Source organism: Sus scrofa, chromosome 2 (genome assembly GCF_000003025.6).
Source record: "Sus scrofa isolate TJ Tabasco breed Duroc chromosome 2, Sscrofa11.1, whole genome shotgun sequence".
Classification (NCBI taxonomy): Eukaryota; Metazoa; Chordata; class Mammalia; order Artiodactyla; family Suidae; genus Sus; species Sus scrofa.
This window is the reverse complement of record NC_010444.4, coordinates 26,300,256-26,324,868: the sequence shown is the minus strand read 5'-3', so window position 1 is coordinate 26,324,868 and position 24,613 is coordinate 26,300,256. Positions and strand designations below refer to the sequence as shown.

General features: G+C 49.1%; 1 protein-coding gene across 9 annotated transcripts in view; it reads left to right on the top strand.

The window, feature by feature from the left end:
- Positions 1 to 24,613, top strand: part of EHF (ETS homologous factor) — a 52,979-nt gene that overhangs the window by 15,354 nt on the left and 13,012 nt on the right. For 5 of the 9 annotated variants that reach the window (XM_013994435.2, XM_021083196.1, XM_013994434.2 and 2 more), the window contains 4 exons: positions 14,385 to 14,484; positions 18,381 to 18,626; positions 21,435 to 21,497; positions 24,506 to 24,574. In XM_013994435.2, the coding sequence (XP_013849889.1) occupies positions 14,388 to 14,484; positions 18,381 to 18,626; positions 21,435 to 21,497; positions 24,506 to 24,574 (475 nt within the window). In that variant the 5' untranslated portion in view covers positions 14,385 to 14,387. Of the gene's footprint in view, positions 1 to 9,695; positions 9,871 to 12,573; positions 12,724 to 14,332; positions 14,485 to 18,380; positions 18,627 to 21,434; positions 21,498 to 24,505; positions 24,575 to 24,613 lie in introns of those variants that run through there. The other 4 variants (XM_021083195.1, XM_021083194.1, XM_013994437.2 and 1 more) reach the window with 3 other exon arrangements.

The following is a 24,613-nucleotide window of genomic DNA, read 5'->3' as shown; positions in this document are numbered from 1 at the left end:
TTTCCAGAGGGCTTACTATACCAGCCAGGGAGCTGGGAGGAGCAGAGCAAAGTGTATTCTGGGAGGAAACATGAGACCTGCTGTGCTTAGAGTCTGTCTTTCTTGTAGGAAGGCACTACAAAGGAACCCGGCTTTCTTGTCCATTGTTGTTGAGTGAATATCGGCACAAAAAGAAAACTCTACTTCTTTTAAGAGGAGATCCTCTAATTTGTGAGAAGATGCAGATGCGATTTGTTTCTTAAGTTGCCAAGATGATACTGGAATGAGCCTGATGAAGCTCTATGTGTGTTTCACGGCTACATCTTTACAAACTGTTCAGGGTCATGGGCATCGTGGAGGAGGGGGTGCCGTTCCTGGATTTCTCCCTGGGCGTGATGGAAGGCAGCCTCCCAGAATGACACATCCATGGGCTTCCCCTCGTCAAAATGATGTCCACCACATGGCAGGCCTGTCATCAGGACCTGTGTGTGCTGGCTCAGATATCAGATGCTTTTCCAAAGGAGGTATCATTTCTCCTTAACTTTTCAACAGTGGTTTTTTTCCTTGTTATTATTACTGCTCTTTTCTCATGGCTAATAAGTCTGACTGAGGGGGCTTCAAGCAGCCAAGCCCAATCCCTGAGTCAATCTGGGGCTTTCACCTGGAAGCCAGACTGAAGTTTTGACAGATAGGTTTGAGTGGCCATGAACTGATGCATCTGTGGCCTCCACACTGCTGGATGCTAGAGAGAACTTTTCCTATTAGGGCACAAAGATGCTTAGTATGCCTCTTATTCACATTTAGGGGGAAAAAATTAAGTACTGAGAGGATCTTGACTTCACTAATAAAAGTAGGTGATCCTAAGAGACATCCTCCTCCTCTTAAAAAAATACAAGGATCTATTTCAAAGCTACAAAGAATTATATTGCACTTCCCCCCAGGCCCCGATTTGTTTACTGTAATACATCTGATCTATTTTCTAGCTTTGTGTCTTCAAATAAGTTGCTTAAAGTCTCTGTGCCTCCTTTTATCTGTAAAATGGGCATAATATTAGTACCAGCGTCTGGGGCTCTTGCCAGGAGTGAGTGAGACCATTCCTATAAAGCCTAGCTCAATTCCTAGCACATTGTAAACGCTCAAGAAATATAAACTTTCATCCCTGTCATAATTGCGGTGGTTGTTCTGAAAATCTAAAGTCAGTGAGATCCCAAGTTGGTGGCTGTTGATCTTTCCTTGGTGGGAGCATCTTAATCTTTCTCTGGGAAGAAACTCGAATCTTGAAATGGCCAGATTCATTGTCCCAGTCCATCCCAACTCCTTCCTGGCTTCCATTCCCACCTCTTACCTCCCTCCACCCTTCCCGCATTCCTGCGCCCTAGGTCTTATTTATTTTTCAGTCGACTGAGGGTGTTGTTGAATCTTTTCTTTTTCTGGCTGCCCAGTCTGGTTCCGAGGCACTCCACTCCCTGCCCTGCTCATGACAGGAATGCTTGGGAATGCTCAGCCAGCCATATCCCTCCCCTGTCGGGACACCCAGTCCTTAACGCTCCTTGAGAAGTGGCATTTCTGAGGCCGTCCCCCACCTCTGGGCTCCCCCTGAAGCCAGGGGTCTGGTGATAATGAAGGTCCTGTGGCGGAGAGGAAGCTGCAGAGGGAGGTGATAATCTCGGGGACCCTGGCATGTTGCCCACATCCTAGGCTTTCTGCTCAAGGCTTAGAGAGAGATATTAAGAGGCTTCTCCTGACTGTGTGTGTTGAAGGCTGGGTGATGATGCCATTGCTTAATTAGCATTGTCATGATCTCCATTTGAGTGATTTGTTTAGCTATTTGTGACTCTTTTGGGCTTGAGCGCATCATGTGATATTGACAAACTGTTGAGAAATGAGAGCGCGGCGGTGATGCCTGAGTTAGTGCAGCCATTGCACTGTCAACATCTCAGGTCCTTTTCACCTGGGACTTCAAGTCACTTGGCTGCACCTGAGTGCGTATCCACAGGTCGCCTTGGAGGGAGGAATGGCCAGCGTCCTTGCCCTGCTGGGAAAGCTCTGGTCCAGACAACGGGGATTTTCAAATCATACTGCTTGCCCAGGGCTGGATGGAAGAAGTCTTTGGGAGAGGCACGCTGAGTCCCTGCTTTAGGAGGTAACCCCTAGACCACACCTACTCCCTGAGCCACACTGAGTTTCAGAAGTCAACCATTTGGAAGAGTGTGGTTTGAGTTTTGGTCATACCCCGGCAGCCCCTTTCCCTGCCCTTGTTAATCGGATCAGGATCTTAATCTGGGCTGGCTGGAGGCTGGCCATGTCATTCTGTGGATCTTGGACACCCCTCAGTGCCCTCACAGAGCCAGCCAATGGAAAAGTACAGTGTCTTCTGGCTTCTTGGCCCTGCCAGCTCTGGCTGGCCTCTTTGATACCACCTTTTCTTCGGAGGGAGTGGGAGGGTAGCCTTCAAACTGAAAGCATGGGTTTTTCTTTGGTTTTTATAGGAAAAACAAATTGGCATGAACTCTCAGTCGAACCAGCTCAGGCTGTTTGGGCAGATGCCTTTCTTTGCTTTTTTCTGTTTATTTTCCAACAAATCAATGCTTAACTGCGTTGTTATTGGAGCAGAGCAACAGGTGCAAAAAAATAACTCTGCTGCCAACTCAAATGAAAAGGTAGGGCTTATACCCTCTGGGAGGTATTCAGAAGATAACAGAAGCCCCTGCCAGCAACTGAATTAACAGCTCTGTTTACGGTGGGTTTTATGTTAACCTGCCCCTATAACCCTCTGACACATAAACACGCTATTGTCTCGGGGAAAGACATTCAGCCCTCCAGACAACCAACGGCTTTATTCTGCCCTGAGTTGAGATTGGTTTTGGCTGAGGCTGCTTTGTGACACGCAGGGCTGCCAACTCCAGGTCTTAGTGAGGGTTTCCTGGGAAGGCAAGGGCACAGGGTTGCCGGAGAGAGGAGGATCGGTCCTGTTTTTAAACAGTGTTGAAGTTCTCGCCAAGTTCGGTCCTTTCGAAATGCCGGGGCCGGTCGCCTGGCTCTCTCCGCTGTTACTCCACTGTGTGTCTTCAGCAGGAGATGGCGAATGAGGTCAGAGGACATGGGGAAAGAGACATTGTTTTCAGAAGCGGTGTCCTGGCCGAATGGAGCAGGGCAGCTTCTGGGTTTGGTTCCCTGATGTCCACGCAGTGCCTCGCCTCTAGAGGATAGTCGATAAATACCTATTAATCGGAGGGGTAAATAAATATTTATACTAGCAGGACAAACCTTGCTTGATGATGGCTTCTCTCTTCTGAAGGCTAAGACAGCAGTCTTCCTCGGTCTGAGGTCTAAAATCCAGGGTGATTAAGTAATCTTTGGAAGAGCAGGGGTGGGGGTGGGATAGGGGAAGGGCTGACTCAGCCGGCCATGAGCTTCCCCTGTTGGAAGTCATTGTCCCGGCAATGCTCTGCAAGTGCTGTGCTCCGGGGCTGGGTTTGTTTGCTTGGCCTTCAGGGACCCATCCCTCTCAGCGGCTGGGCACTGTTGCCTTGAACCCTTTGGTGGTGCTGAACGTCAGGACCTGCTTCATTTCAAATTGGCAAATAACCGAGTGATAGGATCTCCGCAGATGAACTGGAGCTCGGGTTCTTGGGACCGAATGTGTTGTCTCTGACTTTACAAGGATTTCCTGGCCTTTATGGATATTTCTCTTTCAAGGCCCATCACCGCTGGAGGTGGTTATCTTGTTGTGGGAAGTTGAGGGAAGACAAAGCAGAGGAGCCTTGGACCAGGAGGGCTCGGCTGTGAGAGGGCTTAAGGATTGGTGAGCGGGGGGTTCTTAAAGACATAGAGTCTCATTCACAGGTCTGGGTGGCACCCCAGGAAACTTCAAGTTTAAGTTCTCCTCGGGTGCTGAGGATAGAGGTGGCCTAAAGACTGACTTTTGAGAAACAGCTGTGTGGCCTCTTCAGCCACGTAGAAAAACCACCATCAAATTAATTCTGGATGCTCTGGTTCATCACGTGTGTCCCTTTCCAAAGACCTACAGAGACCTAGGATTGTAATAAGTGGGGGCCTAGGTTTTGTTTTTGGTTTTGGTCTTTGCTATACGTTCTTTATGATTCTTTGGTTTTAGAACAGAGTTGAGGATTCATGGGGAGATAGATACTGAGGTTCAGGGTGGTGGGGAAAATGGTGAAATCTTCACCAGCTTGCCAAACAGAGGTCCAGAATGGCCCTCCTGGATGCAGCACGGTGGCTCCAGCAGCTGCCAATGGGAAGAGCCAATGGGGCCCTTCCTGGTGTCGCCATAGAACTAGGCAACACCCAGGTCCAGTGCAGAGAGCAATAATAGAATCTCTCAGGCCTTCTCTCAGAGGATGGAGTAAACATATCTCCCACCCCCAACCCCACTACAAAGTTTTCTTGACATTTCAATCCAACATGAGTGCAAGAGAGATTTTTTTTTTTTTTAAAGACTCTTGGTGTCCATAGATTTGTAAGAGGTCAGTGGATGGTCTTTAGAGGGCCCAGGGCCCTAAAAAAACCAGGTGTGAATATGCATTTCTGGGAGGAGAGAGCCCTAGTTTCTGTGGAGGTCTCAAAAGCCTCTAAGCTTTTATGACTCAAAGCTTGCTCCATTTTAGTCTGTCGTATAGCTGAACGAGATTGATAAGGGCCCCTGAGGTCATGTAAGGTACTTTTGTCTTTTGATCAAATTTAGTGCCTGTCTGTTGTCAGTATCTGTGTCTTGTGTGGATCTGGCACCAAGAATGATAAAGATCAGCATAATCCGTATGTTTCTAAATGATTTACAGTCAGAAAAGTATATCTGTAATGGATCAGCTCTTGGCCTTCCAATATGGCGTCACTGCTCATGAAAACACTTGAAAGCCCAGGAATAATGCTTCTGATGTTGCCCCTGGAAACATGAAATATCTGTTTCAAAACACGTTATGAGGGTATGAAATTACCTGTGATGTAATCCCGAGAGGATCAAATACATTCCCCAAGCTTGATTCACATTTTGATTCATTTGGAAAACATGAATTATTGTCTATGTTACATTCAGTTAGATTTCACATGTACTTGAATTTTCTTTTCTCCGCCTTGGGAGTAGTTCTTTTGAAATGATAGTCATATTGAAACAGGAAGTCAGTGAGCTATTGCAACATCCTTTGGGCAAGTGCTGTGAATTCACCTGCTGGCAACTTTGATTAAGAACCGAGAATGATCTGGATATCGTGGTCATCACAAAAGTCATTGTTTAAAAGACCTAATCGCTCCTTGGGTTTGAGGAGTGAAAATACCCACACAAGGCAGCCAATTATGAGGCACTTTGGAGATGATGTGGTTGAATGAATCGAGGAGCTGGGAAGAAGGTAGACCATGGCCTTGACTCTCAGTCCCCTGGGGCTGGGAACAGAGACTGCAGGCAAAGCCCTGCTTAAGATTTGCTGTGGGGAGTTCCCGTCGTGGCGCAGTGGTTAACGAATCCGACTAGGAACCATGAAGTTGCGGTTCGATCCCTGCCCTTGCTCAGTGGGTTAACGATCCGGCATTCCGTGAGCTGTGGTGTGGGTTGCAGACACGGCTCGGATCCCGTGTTGCTGTGGCTCTGGTGTAGGCTGGCAGCTACAGCTCCGATTAGACCCCTAGCCTGAGAACCTCCATATGCTGCGGGAGCGGCCCAAGAAATGGCAAAAAGACAAAAAAATAAAAAGATTTGCTGTGGCCCTGGTGACTCCCAGTGTATCTTCCTTTTCTAGCAGAAGCAAACCCCGCTTTTTTGCCTGAGGTCTAATTCAGATGAAGCTCCAACAATCATGGACCTGTTTATCTCCAAAATATAAAATGAACTTTATTGAGTCATAAGAGAAGTATTTATATTAGGAGTTCCCGTCGTGGTGCAGTGGTTAATGCATCCAACTAGGAACCATGAAGTTGCGGGTTCAATCCCTGGCCTTGCTCAGTGGGTTAAGGATCCGGCATTGCTATGAGCTGTGGTGTAGGTTACAGACACGGCTTGGATCCCACGTTGCTGTGGCTGTGGCGTAGGCCGGCGGCTAAGCTCGATTAGATCCCTAGCCTGGGAATCTCCATATGCCGCAGGAAGTGGCCCTGGAAAAGGCAAAAAGATAATTAAAAAAAAAAAAAAGAGAGAGGAGAGAAGTATTTATATTATATGTATGCATAAATATTCATATTTATCCATGTATATAAGTATGTATGTATCTATAAATGTATAGGTGTATAGATCTGTTTTAATGGCTGAAAGAGTATCATTGATAAAACTGGCCCTGCTTTTGAACCCTAGCATATTCCTACCTAAGCATGTTGTAGACATGGCAAAACGAAGAGAGCTTTCCATGCTCTCATCCTAAAAGTCACTCTTTGATATACTGGAAAAAGATGACTATGGGTTGCTCTGGCAAAGAAGGAAAATCAGGGTCCCTGCATGACTGAGTGATCTGGAGAATTTTATAATCTTGGAGAAACGTGGTAGAGGTGAGAGGCCCCAGATGGCACCAGGAGAGAGCAGTGACTATGTATGAAATGGGGGCAGGGGGCAAGTTGAGTTGAGGGCGTCTTTCTTCTCTGGCAAAGCACCCCCTTCTCAGCAGAAAGTTCCCAGGGTTTATTGCTAGGCAGTCCGGGTTTGAGTGCTCTTCTAGCTCCAATTCTTTCGAGGCTGTGTGAGCTTGAACAAATGACCTAACCCCTCTGAGCCTCAGCTAAGCCCCAGATAAGTGACATCTTGCCTTATAGAGTGATTGTAATATTGACTGACATGATGCACTTAAAACTATTAGCACAGAGCCAGTGCATTTTAAACGTTCAATAAGCCCCAGCTGCTGTAGTAGAATTGTTGTTGTTATTTTATAGCATTTGGTCCTAGGTCTCAGTAGCCCTACTACGGAGCAAAAGATACCTCTGGCTCCAGATAAGTGAGCCCAAACTGGGCCGCATATGTCTCTGCTGGCAGGTTCTCTCTGTGTGTTTGAGAGAGACCAGTGGAGTGATGCTTGGCCTTTTTATCAGTCCCGAGACTGGGCAGAACCTCCTGGGTTCCAGGGTGCTTGGCTCTGCCCTTGTCAAAGTCCCAGGGGTGCCTCCTTCCCCCCCACTTTGCTGTCCCTTTGAGTTCAAATCCCAGACCCCTTCTTCCAGTAACTGAGCATTTCCTGTGCAAGGGGACCCTGCAGGCTGCAGAAATCCTCTGTCCATCCTCTGCCAGGAGCTCCCATTTGGGACGTGCTGCTCTCCTGTGCACCTGCAGACCAGCCACACTTGTGTGGGAGCACAACACCGGGTGGTAACTCAGAGCCTGCCGAGGTGTGCCCTCCCACTGCTCCTGGCAGCCTCAGGCAGCGTGTGTCTGGTGGGACGAAGAGCAGCTGGAGCAACAGCTTCCAGTCCCTTGAGCAGGGACCATGTCCAGAGGGGCAAGCACAGCTTCTGTGAGCAGGGGCTGAGAGATGCTGTCCATAGCGCATCTTAATGGTGCGTCCACCCAGCAGCCTGGGGTGGAAAGGGGAAGGCACGAGTCCAGCCTTACACTCGACTGTGCCAGCTGGCTGGGATGGTGGAATATTACATAGATGGTAGAAGTTAGAGGCCTTGTTGCTTGAAATGAACTTAACCCTCCATTTCCTTCTTGGAGACTTAACAAAATAATAGTCACAATACAATAAGTCATTGATAATAATTATAAAAACCAGCTAATGTTTTCCAAGTAGTGTGTCAAACCCTTTTCCAAGCATTTTATAGGTATCATCTCATTTTGTCTTTCAACAATGCTTTTCATATCATCTCCATTCTGTAAATGAGGAAACCGAGGCCCGGAGAAGTTGACTCTCTTGTCAAGCTTGTCCCATCAGTAAATTGGCAAAGCCAGGATTTGAACCATGGCCATCTGCCTTCAGGGCCTGGAGTCTTGAACCATTACACCACCCTGCCTCTGAAGGGTCTACCCGGACCCCAAGGATGTCCCTGAAGCCAACCAACACAGTTTAGAGAGAGACCCATGGGCAGACTCCATGATCATAGCTAATACGTCCTAGGCACTGGCCACGGAGGAGAGAGTCTATAAGAACTTTATAAACATTCTCGTTTAAATCCACACATCAACTCCATTTCCCCCGCTTTTTTGTCACAGGGGCAAACTGAGACTTTAAAGAAGCTAGTACTTCTCCAGGGTCAACACAGCCTCCCAAGGGGCAGAATCGAGATTTCAATCCTCACCACCCGAGTCATGAGTGCTTACGCTTAAGAGCTGCCCTTCAGAAATGCAGCAACGTCGGGCTGGGTCTGAAGCTCCTCACACCTTGAACATGTCCTTTCAACCGGACTTTATTCTGTCTCTGGGTGGCTCTCACATGCTCCCATTGGTGCACCGAGCAGCAGCCAGAATGTGAGGCTCTTAAACTTTAGGGTCAGGCCAAGTGCTCTGCTGGCCCTCTCGCCAATCCATTGGTCCTCCCTGTGTGTGGTGGCCAAGCTGGTGCTGGAAGGGAATCTGGTAGAGTGGCCAGACCTTGGCCAAAGGTGGTGGGTGGTCTCGACACATGGGTGGCCCAGAAGTGGTCCCAGTCCCTAGTGCTTAGGGCCCTGTGGAAGCTTAACCCCAAACTGCCCCTTAATGAAATGAAGAGCAAAGAGTGGCTGTGGCCACCTCAGCAAAGCCCGGTGCCGTCTCTCTGCCAAACCCTTGTGGCCCATCATTGTTCGGGGAGTTGCTGCCTAAGGGGGGATAGATCCCGCCTGGGAGCTGGTATGAAGCACCATCTGTGCTTTAATCCACTGGGCAAACACTTGGCTCCTCCACTTGAAATAAAGAGCAGACTGGAGTTGCTGTTGTGGCGCAGTGGTTAACAAATCCGACTAGGAACCATGAGGTTTCAGGTTTGATCCCTGGCCTCGCTCAGTGGGTTAAGGATCTGGGGTTGCCATGAGCTATGGTGTAGGTTGCAGACGCGGCTCGAATCCCTTGTTGCTGTGGCTCTGGCATAGACCAGTGGCTACAGCTCTGATTAGACCCCTAGCCTGGAAATCTCCATATGCCGCGGGAGCGGCCCTAGAAAAGCAAAAAGACAAAAAAAAAAAAAAAGAGCAGACTTCTCTCTCAAAGCGTCAGTCTTAGAAACTGCTGTGAGAGGAGTGAATGTGGAAGTCTAGCCAATGGAAGGGGCACAGAGTTTCCTCCAGTTGCTCCTGTGCAGGAAGCAGGGATAAGAGACGATAAATGGGAAAACTCCCTGAGTCACCCACCTTGCATTTCACTCTTTGGGTCTGAATTAAAATTTCTTTCTTTTTTTTTTTTTTTTTTTTTTGGGGTGTACAGTTTTTAATAGTCCAAGCAGCAATTTATGCTGCGTTCCCAGAATACATCCCATGTGGAGCAGGCAAAGCTGGGCCTGCTACCCAGTGCATTTTCTTAAACTTCCTCTAAGGAGGTAATTACCTGGTATGACCAGGCACTGTGCTGGGGGCCTCACAGTCCCTTATCTCATTCAGTCCAAGCCTAGGCGGTAGTGCTAACGCTGGGCCTGTTTCCCAGGGGAGGACAGAGCAGCTCACAAAGGCTCGGGAACAGTCCAAGGTCACCACCCCAGCAAGATCAAAGCCTGAGCTGTCGCTTCCACAGGCTCTAACTTCACCCGTGTTCTCAACTGGGGGTGATTTGGCCTCAGGGGACGTTTTGTGGGGGCAGGGGGGGGGTGGTTGGGGGGGTGGTGACTGCTGCTAGCATCTAGTGGCTGGAGACCAGGGATGTGGCTAAACATCTTGCAATGCATGAGACGGCCTGGCCATGAAGAGCCATCCCGGCCCATGATGCCAGTCATGCTGAGGTTGAGGGACTCTGCTTTTCACCCCTGGAAGTCCCCCTCGAGCTGGAGATGAAGCCAGGTGGGTCCTTTTCACATGTTGCTCTTGGCTTGAAGGGTAGAACCATTCTTACTTAGGCCCTGAGTTTATTTCTTTCAATCCAGAGAGAAGCAGATTGTGTTAGAGAAACACCTTAAGAATTGATGTTTCAGGAAATGGGAAGAAACTGACTTTAATCGAAGGCAGGTGCACAAGCGCTGGGCTAGAGGCTTTTAAATTCGTGCTATTTGGAGTTCCCGTTGTGGCTCAGTGGTTAACAACCGACTAGCATCCATGAGGACTCGGATTCAATCCCTGGCCTCGCTCAGTGTGTTGAGGATCTGGCATTGCCATGAGCTGTGGTGTAGGCTGCAGACAAGGCTTGGATCCTGTGTTGCTGTGGCTGTGGCGTAGCTCTGGTTCAACCCCCTAGTCTGGAACCTCCATATGCCACCGGTGCAGCCCTAAAAGACAAATAAATAAATAAATTCATGATATTATTTATCCTTCCAAACAGCCCTTCGGCTGGGAGGACCTCCACACCCCCTTGACTCCCCCTTTGAAATCACTGAAGACCAGGAGTTCCCATTGTGGCTCAGTGGTAAAGAACCCAACTAGTATCCATGAGGATGTGGGTTCAATCCCAGGGCTTGCTCAGTGGATTAAGGACCCGGCATTGCCATGAGCTGCGGTGTAGGTCGCAGATGTAGCTTGGATCTGGCGTTGCTGTGGCACAGGCCGGCAGCTGCAGCTGCAATTTGACCCCTAGTCTGGGAACTTCCATGTGCCGTGGGTGCGGACCCCCCACCCTTAAAAAAAAAAGAAAGAAAGAAATCAGATCTTGAGCTTGGGAAAGGGTAACATACTCAAGGTCCCATGGCTCAAAGATAGGGAGCTTGGATTCCAAAGCCTCTCCCACCCATAGCTGATACTTGTTAAAAAGGAAATAATAAAAGCTCTGCTGAAGGTAAAGTGGGAAGTTTAAAGAGGAGCATTAAAATAATCCCCTTACTTTTTAAATAAAAGGATTGATTTTTAGACCCCATAAAGCAATCACCACGTATCATAGAAAGTCTATATTAGTATTTGGGAGTGTGGGTGAGTTGGTGATGATAATGCGTTTTTTAAAAAAAAAAATCTCAAGGCATATTACCCATTATCTCATTTGATCTCAACAGTCTTGTGAAGCTGTTGGGGGGCAAATGTCTTCATTTTACACCTGAAGAGCCTCCAAGGAGCTAAGACTTGGGGGAAGGCCTTCAGCTATGGAAGCCCCTGGGGCCTTCTGTACCCACCCTGCCCCTGGCACTGTCCCCACGGCCCCAAGCTGGGTTGGAGATACCAACCTTCTTTCCTCACAAGCCTGGGTGAGCTTGAGTGAACTCTGACTCACTAGGGAATAAGCCACATAAACTCTTTTTATGGGCAGTAACCATTTACCGTGCCCTATAAAAAAGGGCCCCTCGCCATGCTGGCTGCTTTCCCTCGGAAAGGGGGTGCCGGCAGGGAGGGTGCTCAGCTTTCAGCTGGGTGCGGGTGGCTATGGGACAGCTGTGGCCTTGTAGTCTTAAGAGCTTCTCTTAGAGTTGAGATTGGTCTGGACGCCTCGAGGTGAGAAATGATGTCTTCCCGGAGGAAAGGGGCTGGGGGCACTTGGTCCTCAGTGGCTTGCGTGGTCCTAGGACATGTATGGACTTGTCTTTCGGTACTGCTCTCTATGTGCACCTGCTCATTTGAGTTTGAGTTGTTCCCATTTTACAGGTGGGGAAAGTGAGGATCAGAAAGATTTTGGCTAGACAGACCTGAAACTTGCTCAAGGTCACTCAAAGTGAGCAGGGGAACTAGGGCCTCAGCCCACCTCTCCCCAAGTCCAAAGCCCTGGCGCTCAGCCTTCACACAACCCTGCCTTCGAGTTTTGGGGAAAGTAGTGAACAGAAGCCCTGCACGGGCTGAGGAGGAGGTAGGTCAGAGTTGGCCCAGGCAGGTCTGGCTTCCACCGAAATGGCCACTTCGAAACAGCCCTGTGGGCAAACCCTTGTGAAAGAATTTCAGGGAAGCCTCCCCTGCCCACCCCCCGCCCCCCTCCCCCAGCCTGGAGGGCAGATCCCGATGTGCAGATGGGCTGGGTTCTGAGTTCAGCCCTTTCGGGGTTAAACAGTAACCTTTCTACTGCTTGTAGTTGAGCAAATGCTGGCAAGGAACAAGCCCGGCCTTGAGCAAACAGGAGCCAGTGCCATGTCCCCTCCCTCTCCCAGCCACCCCTCTGGGGACCTGGAGGTTTTCTTTTGCCTTAAAGTCCCCCGTTTGATTTCTTAGCTTGGGGCAATTGCTCTAGAAAGCTCCATGGGAAAAGGCCCAGTTCTTGTGAAAGAGAAGAAGGTTTGATTTAGGTTGGTTTTTATTCTCTAAGAGTGAGGAGCGAAGAGATTTCTGGAGGGAGCTCTGTCATGGCGCCACAGAAACAAACCTGACTAGTATCCATGAGGACCTGTGTTCCATTCCTGGCCCCAGTTAGTGGGTTAAGGAGCTGGCGTTGCTGTGAGCAGGGGTGTAGGTTGCAGATGAGGCTCAGATCCAGCATTGCCGTGGCTGTGGTTAAGCTGGCAGCTGCAGCTCGATTCCACCCCTAGCCTGGGAATGTCCATACGCCACAGGTGCAGCCCTATAAAAAAGAAAAAAAAAAAAAAGTTTTATGGAAATGAGCTCAGGAAACAATTTCTTTACTTTCTTTAAATTTTTGCACAGGGAGACTGAAGCCCAAAGTTGCTTCTGATTCAGGTTATCCAGAGAGGTAGGGACCCTTCTCATCATAACACCTGCCATATCGTCAAGCGCTTTTTTGAGAAAAATGCTCAACGTATAGAAACTCATTTCATCTCCAACCAATTACACATGGTAGGTATGATGATCTGAATTCTGCATTAGAGGAAATAGGGGTTCAAGAGAGGTTAATGACTTGTTTGGTTTAGTACTAACCTCTGTTGGGAAGGGGTAGAGCTTGGAATCAAGCCCAGCCCTGACTTCAGACTCATCTACAGGGCCCCACTACCTAGAACCCAGCTCTGCCATCTCCCGGTGCTGAAGTCTGTTACAATGTTATCATTCCCATCTCATCTTTCCTTCTCCTACCTTCTACTCGGGGCTGGAATCAGGCCTAATAGTTTACCAAACCACCAGGATGATGGTGTTAATTATGATCATAAATGTTCCTGCTCAGCCTAGTTCAACTCTTAATCACTACTCTACCCTCAGTCCTTAGAACCGTGCCCAGCCCATTGCAAGGCTGCTAAATATTTGTTAAATAAATAAATGCATGCGTAAATGTTGATGCCTTTTCCAGATCCCTCTTCTCCTCTCTCAAGTCTTACACAGAACCAGAGGAGCAGTACCTAAATTAGAGAAGGGGTTTTGAGGGGTGGAACTGCTCTGGTTGGGCAGGTTCCATCCTGGGGATGTTGGTGGTACATGAAGAGGCAAGACTTCCCCTAAACAGGCAGGAACATTTCCATGATCGGCTACTATCAAGCTAGCCTTGTCTCCCCACCCTAACATTTAGAACAGGTGACCTCTAGAGGCCATGGGCAATGCTCGATCTCCTTCTGGAAACAAACTGCTTATCCTTGGACTGACTGAACACACTTCTGGGGCTTTGAGTCTAAAGGTGGAGGGTGCCTGGCTTGAGGGTTGGAACACTAGACGCTGGAGGGTTGAGGGGAACATTTCTCAAGTGTAAAATGTTCACATTGTTTAGAAAATCCAAATAGGCCCATGGGCTCTTCTCCTGGGTCCTTTCCTGAGAAAATGAGCCTTCAGACTGAGAAAGTCACCTTCAGATCAGCCTCAAAGCCCAGTCTCTGGGTCTCTAAAAGGCCAGGAACACTGTTTTTTTTTTTTACCAGGAAGGAAGGACAGGGGCAGTGTCTTGTCTGAGAATTCCTATTATCACAGGGCTCAATAGAGCTGAAAAGCTCAAGGTCGAGCATGGCTGAGGTCCTCCGAGACCAGCCCATCCTGTGGCAGGTATCCGAATGGGGAAATCTACTGGATGCCCAGGTGCGGGGCTGCCCAGGTGTGTCGGGGCTTGTCAACGTCTGATCTCAGGTCAGGGTTTCCCGCACAGGTGCTGGGTCTGTTCTGCTACTGGTTGGTTTGGGTTTTCAATGGTTGCAATTCCACTTTAAACAAAATCTCCTTGGCATTTTCACGTTTGTTTAAACACACACACATACACACACACACAAAAACACAAAAACTGGCAGCTGGCCAGACTCGCCCAGTGAGCAGGTATTACATTTTCCTCCCATTTCATTCCTGATCAGAGATTATTCATTTATGAATGGGTGGCTGTAAAAACTTGCCTCATGCATATGAAAATTGAACCTGGAAATTTTTAATTGCCAGTGAGGTTTGCTTTTACTGAAAGAGCTGTGGCAACATGCTTGGCAGGCAATGGAAGGGACAGACTCTTTCTTGCTAAATTCACTCTGTGATCTCGGCTCTCCAGGGACGTCTGTCCAGAAGGTACTGACTGAACGGGCTGTTTGATCCCCTTGCAGATCATGATTCTGGAAGGAAGTGGTGTAATGAATCTCAACCCCAGCAACAACCTCCTCCACCAGCCGCCGGCCTGGACAGACAGCTACCCCACGTGCAATGGTAAGGGCGCCCCAGCGTGTGCGTGTCATTCCCCTTGAGGCTTCTTCCTTAGCTTGAATTAGGGCTTTGTTCCTCAACTGAAGGAAAAACGCAAGTTTTATTCAGCAGGGGGTGTGGCGACCAGGGGAGACTGTAGAAAATGCTTCATGTTGGACGTTCCCACAGGCTGCCCAGGGCTCCAGACAGAAGCTCATTTGAGACAGTCCATGGTTTCCTCCCGATGCTCAAAGCTTCAGGTTGGCAGCCTGGCAGAGATGGTGATAGAAGAGAGGCCTCAAAGGCAGGCCAGCTTTAATAGTGTTGGCGGGGTAGCAAGATAGGGTTAAAGGGAAAGCCGTGTGTGCATGCGTGTGTATGTGTGTGTGCGTGTGTGTTCATGAAGCACAGAAGCATGGATCTTAGGGAGGAGAGAGTTATAGCAGCTCGATCTTTCTATGTCATCTTCTGGTGACTGCCCTTTATAAAGGGAGGGGAGATTTGTCGGGAGACCCCATGCGCTCCTTTGCTGCTTTAATCTAGAACCAGTGGATGAGAAGAGGGAAGGCCTGGTGGGGGGGCTTATAGGGGGTTTGATGATGAAGCCCATGGCTGACTGGAGAAGCAGAACTGAATAAAGTTGGTGCTGAATCAGGGCCCTGCACCCCACTGCGAAGGCCCTCATTTTAGGCAGTCAGCTGTGCACCACACCGGGAGGGTGTAAGGAGCTCTGGGCCTTCTCGCACCCCATACCTGCTGCTACTCTCCTCCCAGAACGCTCTGTTGCTCTTGCTTCCCCTGAAAGATGGAAATGGCCCATTGGTGAGCAGAGTCTGAGAAGCAGGAGGGGGAGGGTAATGGCAGGTTGTGTTCTCCAACAAGCCAATCAAGGGACGCTCCCCCGTTCAGTCTGGAACCCCAGCCACACACATGGTTGAAAGCATGAACAGGTGACCTTCTCTTACTCATTCACCTGCCGCTGCCTTTTCTGGGCATGACCTTTTCCCTGTGGCAGGCCTCAGATTCCCTGTGGGGACCTCGAAGGTGGATTCCACAGAGGGCAGGGATGTCCTTCCGGCTGGATCTTTGGCATCCCCAGGCCCCTGGACCTCCGCTTGTTTGCTCTGGAGTGTGGTCAGCAGGGAGTCGAATCAAAATATCCCCTTGACTTTTTAACTTCCAGAGCCTCCAACGAAGTTCCAACTCCTGGTCATGACTTATGGGGTTGGGGAGGCCAGCTGAATGCCAGAGAGGAGCTGAACTCATAGATTTTTCAGTGCTTCTCCTGGAACTTCAGGAATCTGCTGAGTCTTCTGGCTGATGGGGAGTCACCCCTGGTCAAGTGCAGACAAAATTCTCTGCTTCTGCCAAGTTTGTGAGGCACTATCACAAACTATCCTTTAATCTGGATCATGTGACATTGAAAGAAGAAATTACTCCAGGCAGGGGGCTGGGTTAGAGAGGTGGTTGTCTCTTGTTTGCAAACCCAGAGCTGCATAGCAATACAGTGAATTTAGAAATAAAAGAACAAAGATTTGGGGGATTGCAAAAAGTCTGTCCCATCCTTAAACAGCTAAATTGGTGAGACACTAAAAAGTGAAGCAGAAATACAGACATCTGGTCTAGGCCCGATGTGTTGGAAAATATTGGGGTATATTTCTATGGAATTAAATTTTGGGACTAGATTCTGCCAATTCTTGCCCCTTTCCTCTCCATCGCTGGCTTCCCTTTCAGGGCCCAGGCTGAGGGTTTAGGGCTGCTTTTGTGTGGCCATGAGGTATGAAGAGTAAGGCACATAATGGGAGTAGCAGGTATTACCCAGAGTAGTTACGTTTGAGCCCACGGGAGCGCGACCTCCTGCTCTTAGCGCTTCTGAGATGGATGGATTCAAGGGGGGATGAGCCAAAGGGGGACTGGGTTGGGAACATCCCCCCTTCAGCCTCCCCTCTGGGGGTGTTGAGGGCTGGGCCGAGCACATGGGGACCAAACCTTTTGGAGCGCTGTAGCTCTGTGAAACTCCAACTGTATCCACCGACCATCACCACCGTCATCCTGGAAGCTCAGTAGGAATGTGGGAACTCAGGCCTCACCTCAGATCTGGGGAATCAGAATCTGCATTTGAACAACATTCCCTGGTGATTCATAATCATGTTACAGAGTTTGAGAAGCACTGATCTAGCATGACCTTGAAGAAAAAGTTAGGGACCATTCTCTTGCGCTACATTGTCCGCTATTGGTCCGTCCTTGAGCCTGTGGGATCTGTGTGTCATGCTCAATTGGGTTTCCCCTCCTTCGGCTTGGTGGGTTGTAATAGGGTTTTCCCTTTGTCTTTGCCCCTCACTTTTCCCACAAGAGAACTTCTCCCCTTGGCCTCTGCTTTCAAGGGGATTCTGAGATCCCTCAGCCCAATTACACGCCCCTAGAGGCTGACTCTCTCTTCTCCATCCCTCCCAGGACTTTGAGCTGATTTAGTGATGTTCTCGTAAGTGAGCCTGAGCATCGCATACATATACCGATGTCAGTCCACAGTAGGCTCAGCAGTATTTCCTGGCTTGAATGCACTCCACTTCCTCACTGGTACTTGAATTAACCATCCTGCCAGTGCCCCTCACAACTCTTCCAGGTCCCTGCATTATTTCTTCTTCAGCAACGAATTCCACTAAAGAAGTGGGGGTTACCTATAATGGCAAAATCTCTGGGGTAGTTTTCATGGGAGATACAAGGATGGGTAAGACAGAGTCCATGACCTTGAACATACAGTTTACAAAGGAGAACAGGAATGTTCTTAGAGACCCATCAAGAAAGGCAGAACATGGCAAAAGAAATTATGAGAAATATAAAGTGCATCTGGGGAGATTCAGAGGACAGCAGCCCTTGCAGTAAGTCAGGGGGTCTGTGCTGGCTTTATACGGTGATCAGAGTCTGCAGGCTGGGAGGGAATTCATCCGGGAGTGATACGTAGAACACAAACCAGGCTGAAAGAACACTGTAGAAAAAAGGGGTTACTTGAAGAATAATCAGCAAAGAGCCTCAATGTCTGGCTTGGCAGTTTGGGACCTAATTTCAGTGGCTAATAGGAAGTGGCTGATGGTAACCGAGTAGGGAAGTGACATCACAGTGGCTACAATAACCCAGGGGTGGGGGGACATTAGCACAGTGAGCAGATGAATAATCTGGACTACTTTGAGAGAAGCAAAGGCATCATTGTGAAAAGAACCAGATTATCCGGCTTAATTTTTGGTGCAAAAGGGTCTGAGTTTGGGGTATGCATGTGTATACATCTGTGTGTAAGGGAAAGAAATGACTTCCCATGCTGGCACGGTGGGTTAAGGATCCAGTGTTGTCTCTGCAGTGGCTCTGGTCACTGCTGGGGCATGAGTTCCATCCCTGGCCCAGCCGAGTGGGTTAAGGATCCCATATTGCCATAAATGTGGTGTAGGTCAAAGCTGAGGAAACTTCCATATGGCACAAGTGTGGCAAAAAAAAAAAAAAAAAAAAAGGAAAGAGGGAGAGAGAGGGGGAAGAAAAGCCAACTATGCATATGGACAGGAAGCTAATAAGTTGCTGAAACTGTAGCAATGCCTTTGCTTTCGTGGTAATTTGTGGACGTGGGGAAGGAGCTCATGATCTCAGAGCATTTCAGGGCTCGGGTCCTCAGCCAGCACCCAGGGGTAAGTTTACGAGGAGGGACATGAAAATGCACAGAGGCCGAATGACTGGCCTCCACCAAAACAGGGAATAGAATTACATTTCCGAGAGCCTCCTCTGCAAAGCCCATCTCGAGCTCCGATCCCCGCTGACGCACGCAGACTGTGGTTGTGAGCCCCGTGACAACCGGCAGCCATCAGGGCCTCCCTGCATCTAGGATCATGCCCAGGAATAAACAGGGGTCACTCACAGGGCCGCCTCCTGTTTTGCAGTTTCCAGCGGGTTTTTTGGAGGCCAGTGGCATGAAATCCATCCTCAGTACTGGACCAAGTACCAGGTGTGGGAGTGGCTCCAGCACCTCCTGGACACCAACCAGCTGGACGCCAGCTGCATCCCTTTCCAGGAGTTTGACATCAATGGCGAACACCTCTGCAGCATGAGTCTGCAGGAGTTCACCCGGGCGGCGGGGACGGCGGGGCAGCTCCTCTATAGCAACTTGCAGCATCTCAAGTGGAATGGTAATCATCTCTTTCTCTCTCTGTCTGTCTCCCTCCTTCCCTCCCTCCCTCCCTCTCTCCCTCCCTCTCTCTCTCTCTCTCTCTCTTTCTTTCTTTCTTTCTCTCCACCCCGCTAGGAGCCAGCTGGGAAGAACAGAGACTCTGCAGCCTGCAGGGTTCCTGTTTAGGGACATCCTAGGATGTTCTCACCTCCAGTTTGGACTGTTTCCTGAAACAGGGAAGTAGACGAGAGGAGAGAGGACAGGTTTGAAGCCTAGCGTATGAATTCCATACAGACCCAGCATCGTGTAACTCTCTCCCTGAGGTTCATTTCCAAAGAGACAAGGACCAGCTGAGTGTTCACAGAATACTTGCTACTTTCAGAAAATCTTTTCTTCTTTCCCTTGAAAACAGAGCTTGATCATTTAATTCCCAATCATTTACTTGTCAAGATCATCATGGCTAGGAGTTCCCAATGTGGCTCAGCCGGTTAAGAACCAAACATAGTGACCATGAGGATGTGGGTTCCATCCCTGGCCACTCTCAGTGGGTTAAAGATCCAGTGTTTCCACAAGCTGTGATGTAGGTTGAAGATGCTGCTTGGATCTGGATTTGAGTGGCTGTGGCATAGACTGGAGCTCCAATTTGTATCCTAGCCTGGGAACTTCCACATGCTACAGGTGCAGCTGTAAAAAGAAGAAAAAAAAAATCATCATAGCTATTTATTTTTTTATCTTCTAGACCTAAGGTCTTAAGATGGGAGCCAAGTGTGATAAGAAAATGGGCAAAATTGGAGTTCCCGTCGTGGCGCAGTGGTTAACGAATCTGACTAGGAACCATGAGGTTGCGGGTTCGGTCCCTGCCCTTGCTCAGTGGGTTAAGGATCTGGTGTTGCCGTGAGCTGTGGTGTAGGTTGCAGACGCGGCTCGGATCCCGTGTTGCTGTGGCGTAGGCCGGTGGCTGCAGCTCCGATTCGACCCCTAGCCTGAGAACCTCCATATGCCACGGGAGCGGCCCAAGAAATAGCAAAAAGACAAAAAAAAAAAAAAAACAAAAAACGAAAATGGGCAAAATTAAGGCTCATTTGTTTTTTGAGAAGGGCAAAACTTACAATATTTCAACGGATTCTTAAAAGGTCCTGAGTTGAGAAGAGGGTGTTTCTGCAGTGATTTCTGGAATTAGTGCTGTCCTAGAGCACCAGAGGTCTCTCTGAGGCCTCACTTGCACAGAGACAGGCACCATTCAAAGGCTGTCCATCGGTGATAGTTTATTCACATGTGCATACATCCTACACTGGCTGGTAAGACCTGATGGGGTAGGCAACTCACCTTGCAGAATGTCCCTGACACTGGCCTCAGTTTCCTCTGATAAGGGTGCTTAAAAAACTAGCTCCTCTGAGAACCGTGGGTATTTTGGAAAGCAGTGCCACGTAATATTGAGCTGGCCTGTCCACCTCAGAATGGGCACGTCTGTCTAAGTAGAACCTGTGTTTGGGCATGGAGCCGAGGCTTTGGGAAGCATGAGCTCCAGGGCTCTGAACCAGACTCAGATCCTGACAGCTGCCATCAACACTGAGGAGGACTCAACGTTTGGCCGCCAAGCTGGCAGCAGTGGTGGCCATTTGGGATGACCTCATTCAGCTCCCAGGCACTCCCTACTTCCCACCCACCTCACAGAGGTGGCTGCTCATTCTTCTTTTACTAGAACCAAACCAAACAAGGCTCTATAAATAACTCCCAGGAATCTTCAGAAAGAGAAGACTTACACTTGAAGAATTGAAAATATTTACCTCTCCACCTCCAATTAAACCCACTCCTTAAAGCTTTGCCCTGCCTGAAGCTTAAGGCAGAGCAGCCCGGGAGGTGACGTGACCGCCTTTGATCTCCCACCTTGGCCCTTCCATCCTTTACCTTCCATGACTTGTCTGGCCCCACTGCATCCTGCTGGTGCCTCTGAATGTCTAATGAGCAGATTTATCACCTTTGTTTCATTGTTTGTCCTTTTGTAGACACTCTATTAACTGCTATTTATTGAGTGTTTACTTATACAAGGACTCCAAGTGAATCAGTTCACCTGGTGACCTTATGAGAAAACAAATATTGCACTCACTTGACAGGTGCAGTCTTCATCTGGGAAAACTGAAGGTCAGAGAGGTTAAAGCATGACCTCTGTTCCTGAGATATTTGCAATGTTGCTGGGGAAGAAAAACATAGTAAACTAATTAATACACACACACACACACACACACACATGGTTTTATATGTGTTTCATCTGGAGAGAAGTTGCAAGGCATAAATCAGGGAAGAATCACTGCACTTATCCAGACATAGCTCGGAAAATGGATCTAATCAAAAGAGGATTGATTGAATTTAAGATCAACGAAGAATCAAGATGGCTTTCCTTCTATTTTCCTTGTCCTTTTTTATCAGATCTTAGTATAGGAAAGCACCTTAGAGGCTATCTCATGACTTTATCTAGTTTAATCTCCTAAATTTACAGATGGGGAAACCAAGACCCAGAAAGGTGACGTGTATTAGTGGAAAAACTGGTCTTCCAACTTCTAAAGTTCTGTTTTCACCATACTGGATGCCCTCTCCATGCAAAGCCAAATCATTCCATCTGATGTGGGTCCCCCGCTACTGATTTTCTAGGCCAGGGACCCCAGGCTTGAGGTTGTAGAGAGGGAAGCCCCTTCCTAGAAGCAAAGAGAGGTAACCAGGCTGTGGGACTGGCAGAAGCTCTTCCAAGAAGCCAGCTTGGTCCTTGGTTAAGCATCACGTTTTGGCTCCCTGTGGGCCCTCCCTGACATTCCTGATCTGTCCTTCACAGGCCAGTGCAGCAGTGACCTGTTCCAGTCCACACACAACGTCATTGTCAAGACCGAACAAACCGGTGAGTAGTGGCGGATGAAGGGAGCCAATGTGATGGGCAAAGACCTGGGGGACAATTGGGAGGGAGTGTAAGGAAGAGCATGGGAGCAGGACAGAGCCAGTTTTTGACAGGAGACCCAGGGATCCCTCTTCCCTGGCTGTCACCAATGGGCCATCCTGTTCTGAGATTCGCCCCTGGTCCTTGGGACCAGTGACTGCCACCTATTTCTGATTTCCGGACTGATGGTGCGCCTCCTTTGCCCACACCTCTCAGCTGCCCATCATTGGTCAGAGGGACATCCAGCCTCTGATCCAGGGGCCAGGGAAAATGCAGAGTCTGAGTGAACCTCCTTCTCACCACAAAGAGTCAGGGGGTTGAACCTGGCCACGTCGGGAGAAGAAGGAAAGAAGAGGAAGGGTCTCCTCCCTTGGCGGGAGTGTCTCACAAGGAGTGGGAAGATACAGACTTAGTGTTGTAGCTGCCATCGTTTCCGGGGACCTTGGAGTTTCTGTCGGGATATCTAAGGGCAGCTGTGGAACCAACTCCAGCCTTAGATACTCATTTAGACAAAAGCCATGATTCTGAGCTCCCGGGGGTGGTATGTGCTGCCGGCCAGAGGAACTGACATTCATTTTTGTTCTTCTTCATCTGCCTGATCATCCCTCTTTCCTCGGTCTGTCTTCCCTCTTTCTGTCTCCCCTGGAAACTTGCAGGAGGCAGTACCTGCTTCGAGGAGCTGTGCCCAAGCTTTGTACCAATCAGAGCTCCTTGTGTAGTGACTTTTGTCCTGTGACCTCCTAGTCTAGGGAGAGCCCTGCAAGTCCCCCTGCCGCCAAGCCCACTGGAGCTGCCACGGCTCCAGGGGCGCTCCCCATGTCCCCATCAGTGCGAACGTGGGCCAGATAGGCCAACCACAAAGTTTGCCACCGGCCTCCCTGAAGATTGCGTGCCAGTCACCAGGGACAGAATTTGACCTGGGGTGATGTGTGAGTCACTCTGGGCAGAAATTGGCCCCATGCAGTTATTTACTCCTTTATAAAGGAGCTGGTCTACCATTATTAAAGAAAAAACAATAGCTGCTAAGCATGTTAATTATAATGAGGTTGTCCTAGCCCTGCCCTCCCTCTCACTAACCTCCCCCACCACCTGCCGCCAGACCAGGGGCTGAGTTACCCAGATGGTCCATGCTTTATAGGCCTGACTGCTCTAGAGGCAGACTTGAGGCTTGGCTAGAGGGCAGTGCCCCCTGACCCTTCATCCCCACCATTGGCCGGACAGATATACCCACCAGGGCACCCAGGGCATTAGTGGAGAAGTCCCCAATACTTGACAATTCCTCCTTGACCATCCAGACATTCTCGTGTTGCCAGTTCAGAAAAGCTGAGCCAAAGGGTGGGGAAGAAGGTCCACCCTGGGTGGAGGGGACAGGAGGCTCATACAGGGGCCAACACCCCCAAACCTTTTTGGTGCAGTTTGTTTTCAGAGACAACAACAGGTGTACGAGGTGACCCAACAAGGAGAGAGAGGGTGTAACCCCAAGAGATTGGGCTTGGGGTGCCCAAACACGTAGCTATTAGTTCAAATACCGGCTAAATCCCTATGTCGTAAACAGGAGCACTGAGCCAGTGACTCAGGTTTTCGACCGTTTATGCTATAAAAACAAAATGACACTCGACCAGTGGCTTACCCGCCTGGCCCTGAAAGGCAGATGCTGGGCAGGAGGGAGCTGAGGGCGGCCTCCATCTAGGAAGAGGGAAAAGCAGCAAGCTCCTGGTGGGGATGAGTGACAGCTCCTGCCTGATCTTATGGCTCTTGGCCAGCAGGGAAAGAAAAGGCTTCTGTGGGAGACCGGCCCAGAGGTGGGGGGTGTGTAGGAGTTGGGCTTCATTTGGGGTAGGTGGAGGGGAGTTTCCTTTGAATCAGAAATCCCAAGAGTCAGAGCGGGACGTGCTTACCCAGCACACTGGAGAGAGAGGGATGGGAGGGAGAGAGAAAGAGAGAGAGAAACTTCTTTTCCAAGATGAGGCAGTGAGGCCCCAGTCTTAAAAGTTATTTATTTGACTGGATAACACCCTCCTCTGTGTCTCCGTAGTGTTGTATTGAAAAGTTTAAGTCATCCCCTAAGCATATTGGAGAAATCCCATAGCCTTGGGGGGCTGACACGCAACGTGAGGCTAGTCTTTGGATTTCAGCAAGGAAGCCTCTGTGATAAGACTGAGCAGACTTTCCTCTAAAAGAAACATCACTGATTCTCCCAGGAAGATATGACTAGGAAAAGATGCTCATTAATTGTGAATGTATTTGTCCCTCCCAATTTTTTACACTAGTATAAAAACATTCTGGTGCTAACAGTAGAATGCAAGACAAGGCCAGGCTCCTGAACCCATTTCCCCCTCACCTCCCCCACCAAGGGCAGACTGGGAAAATCCCCAGGAAACCACTGGTATAGGACAGGGTCCCACTGTTTCACCTTATTTCACTTCCTTAAAAATGAAACAGCTATAGAACACCTGGGTGGGGCTGTAACAAAGTCCCTCTCCCCCAGGGCACTGGAGGAAATGTGGAGGGACGTTGTTCTTATAAAGTAACATGGAGCTGGAGTTCCCGTAGTGGCACAGTGGTTAAAGAATCTGACTAGGAACCACGAGGTTGTGGGTTCAATCCCTGGCCTTGCTCAGTGGATTAACGATCCGGCATTGCCATGAGCTGTGGTGTAGGTGTAGGTGTGGTGTTGGCATTGCCATGAGCTGTGGTGTAGGTCGCAGATGCGGCTTGGATCCTGCGTTGCTGTGGATGTGGTGTAGGCTGGCAGCAAAAGCTCCGATTCGACCCCTAGCCTGGGAACCTCCATATGCTGCAGCTGCGGCCCTAAAAAGACAAAAAAAAAAAAAAAAAAAAGTAGCATGGAGCTGAAGCAGAATCTTTTCTTTCTGAGAACTTGCTACAACCTCTTTGATGAGCAGTGGGTTAGAAAAGACAAACTCTAAGGAATACGACTGCTGATGTTTCCCATTTTCTATCTTTTGTAGACCCTACCATCATGAACTCCTGGAAAGAAGAAAACTATTTATTCGACCCCAACTATGGTAGCACAGTAGGTAACTAACTCCCCAACACTAAAGACCCTTTTACTTTCT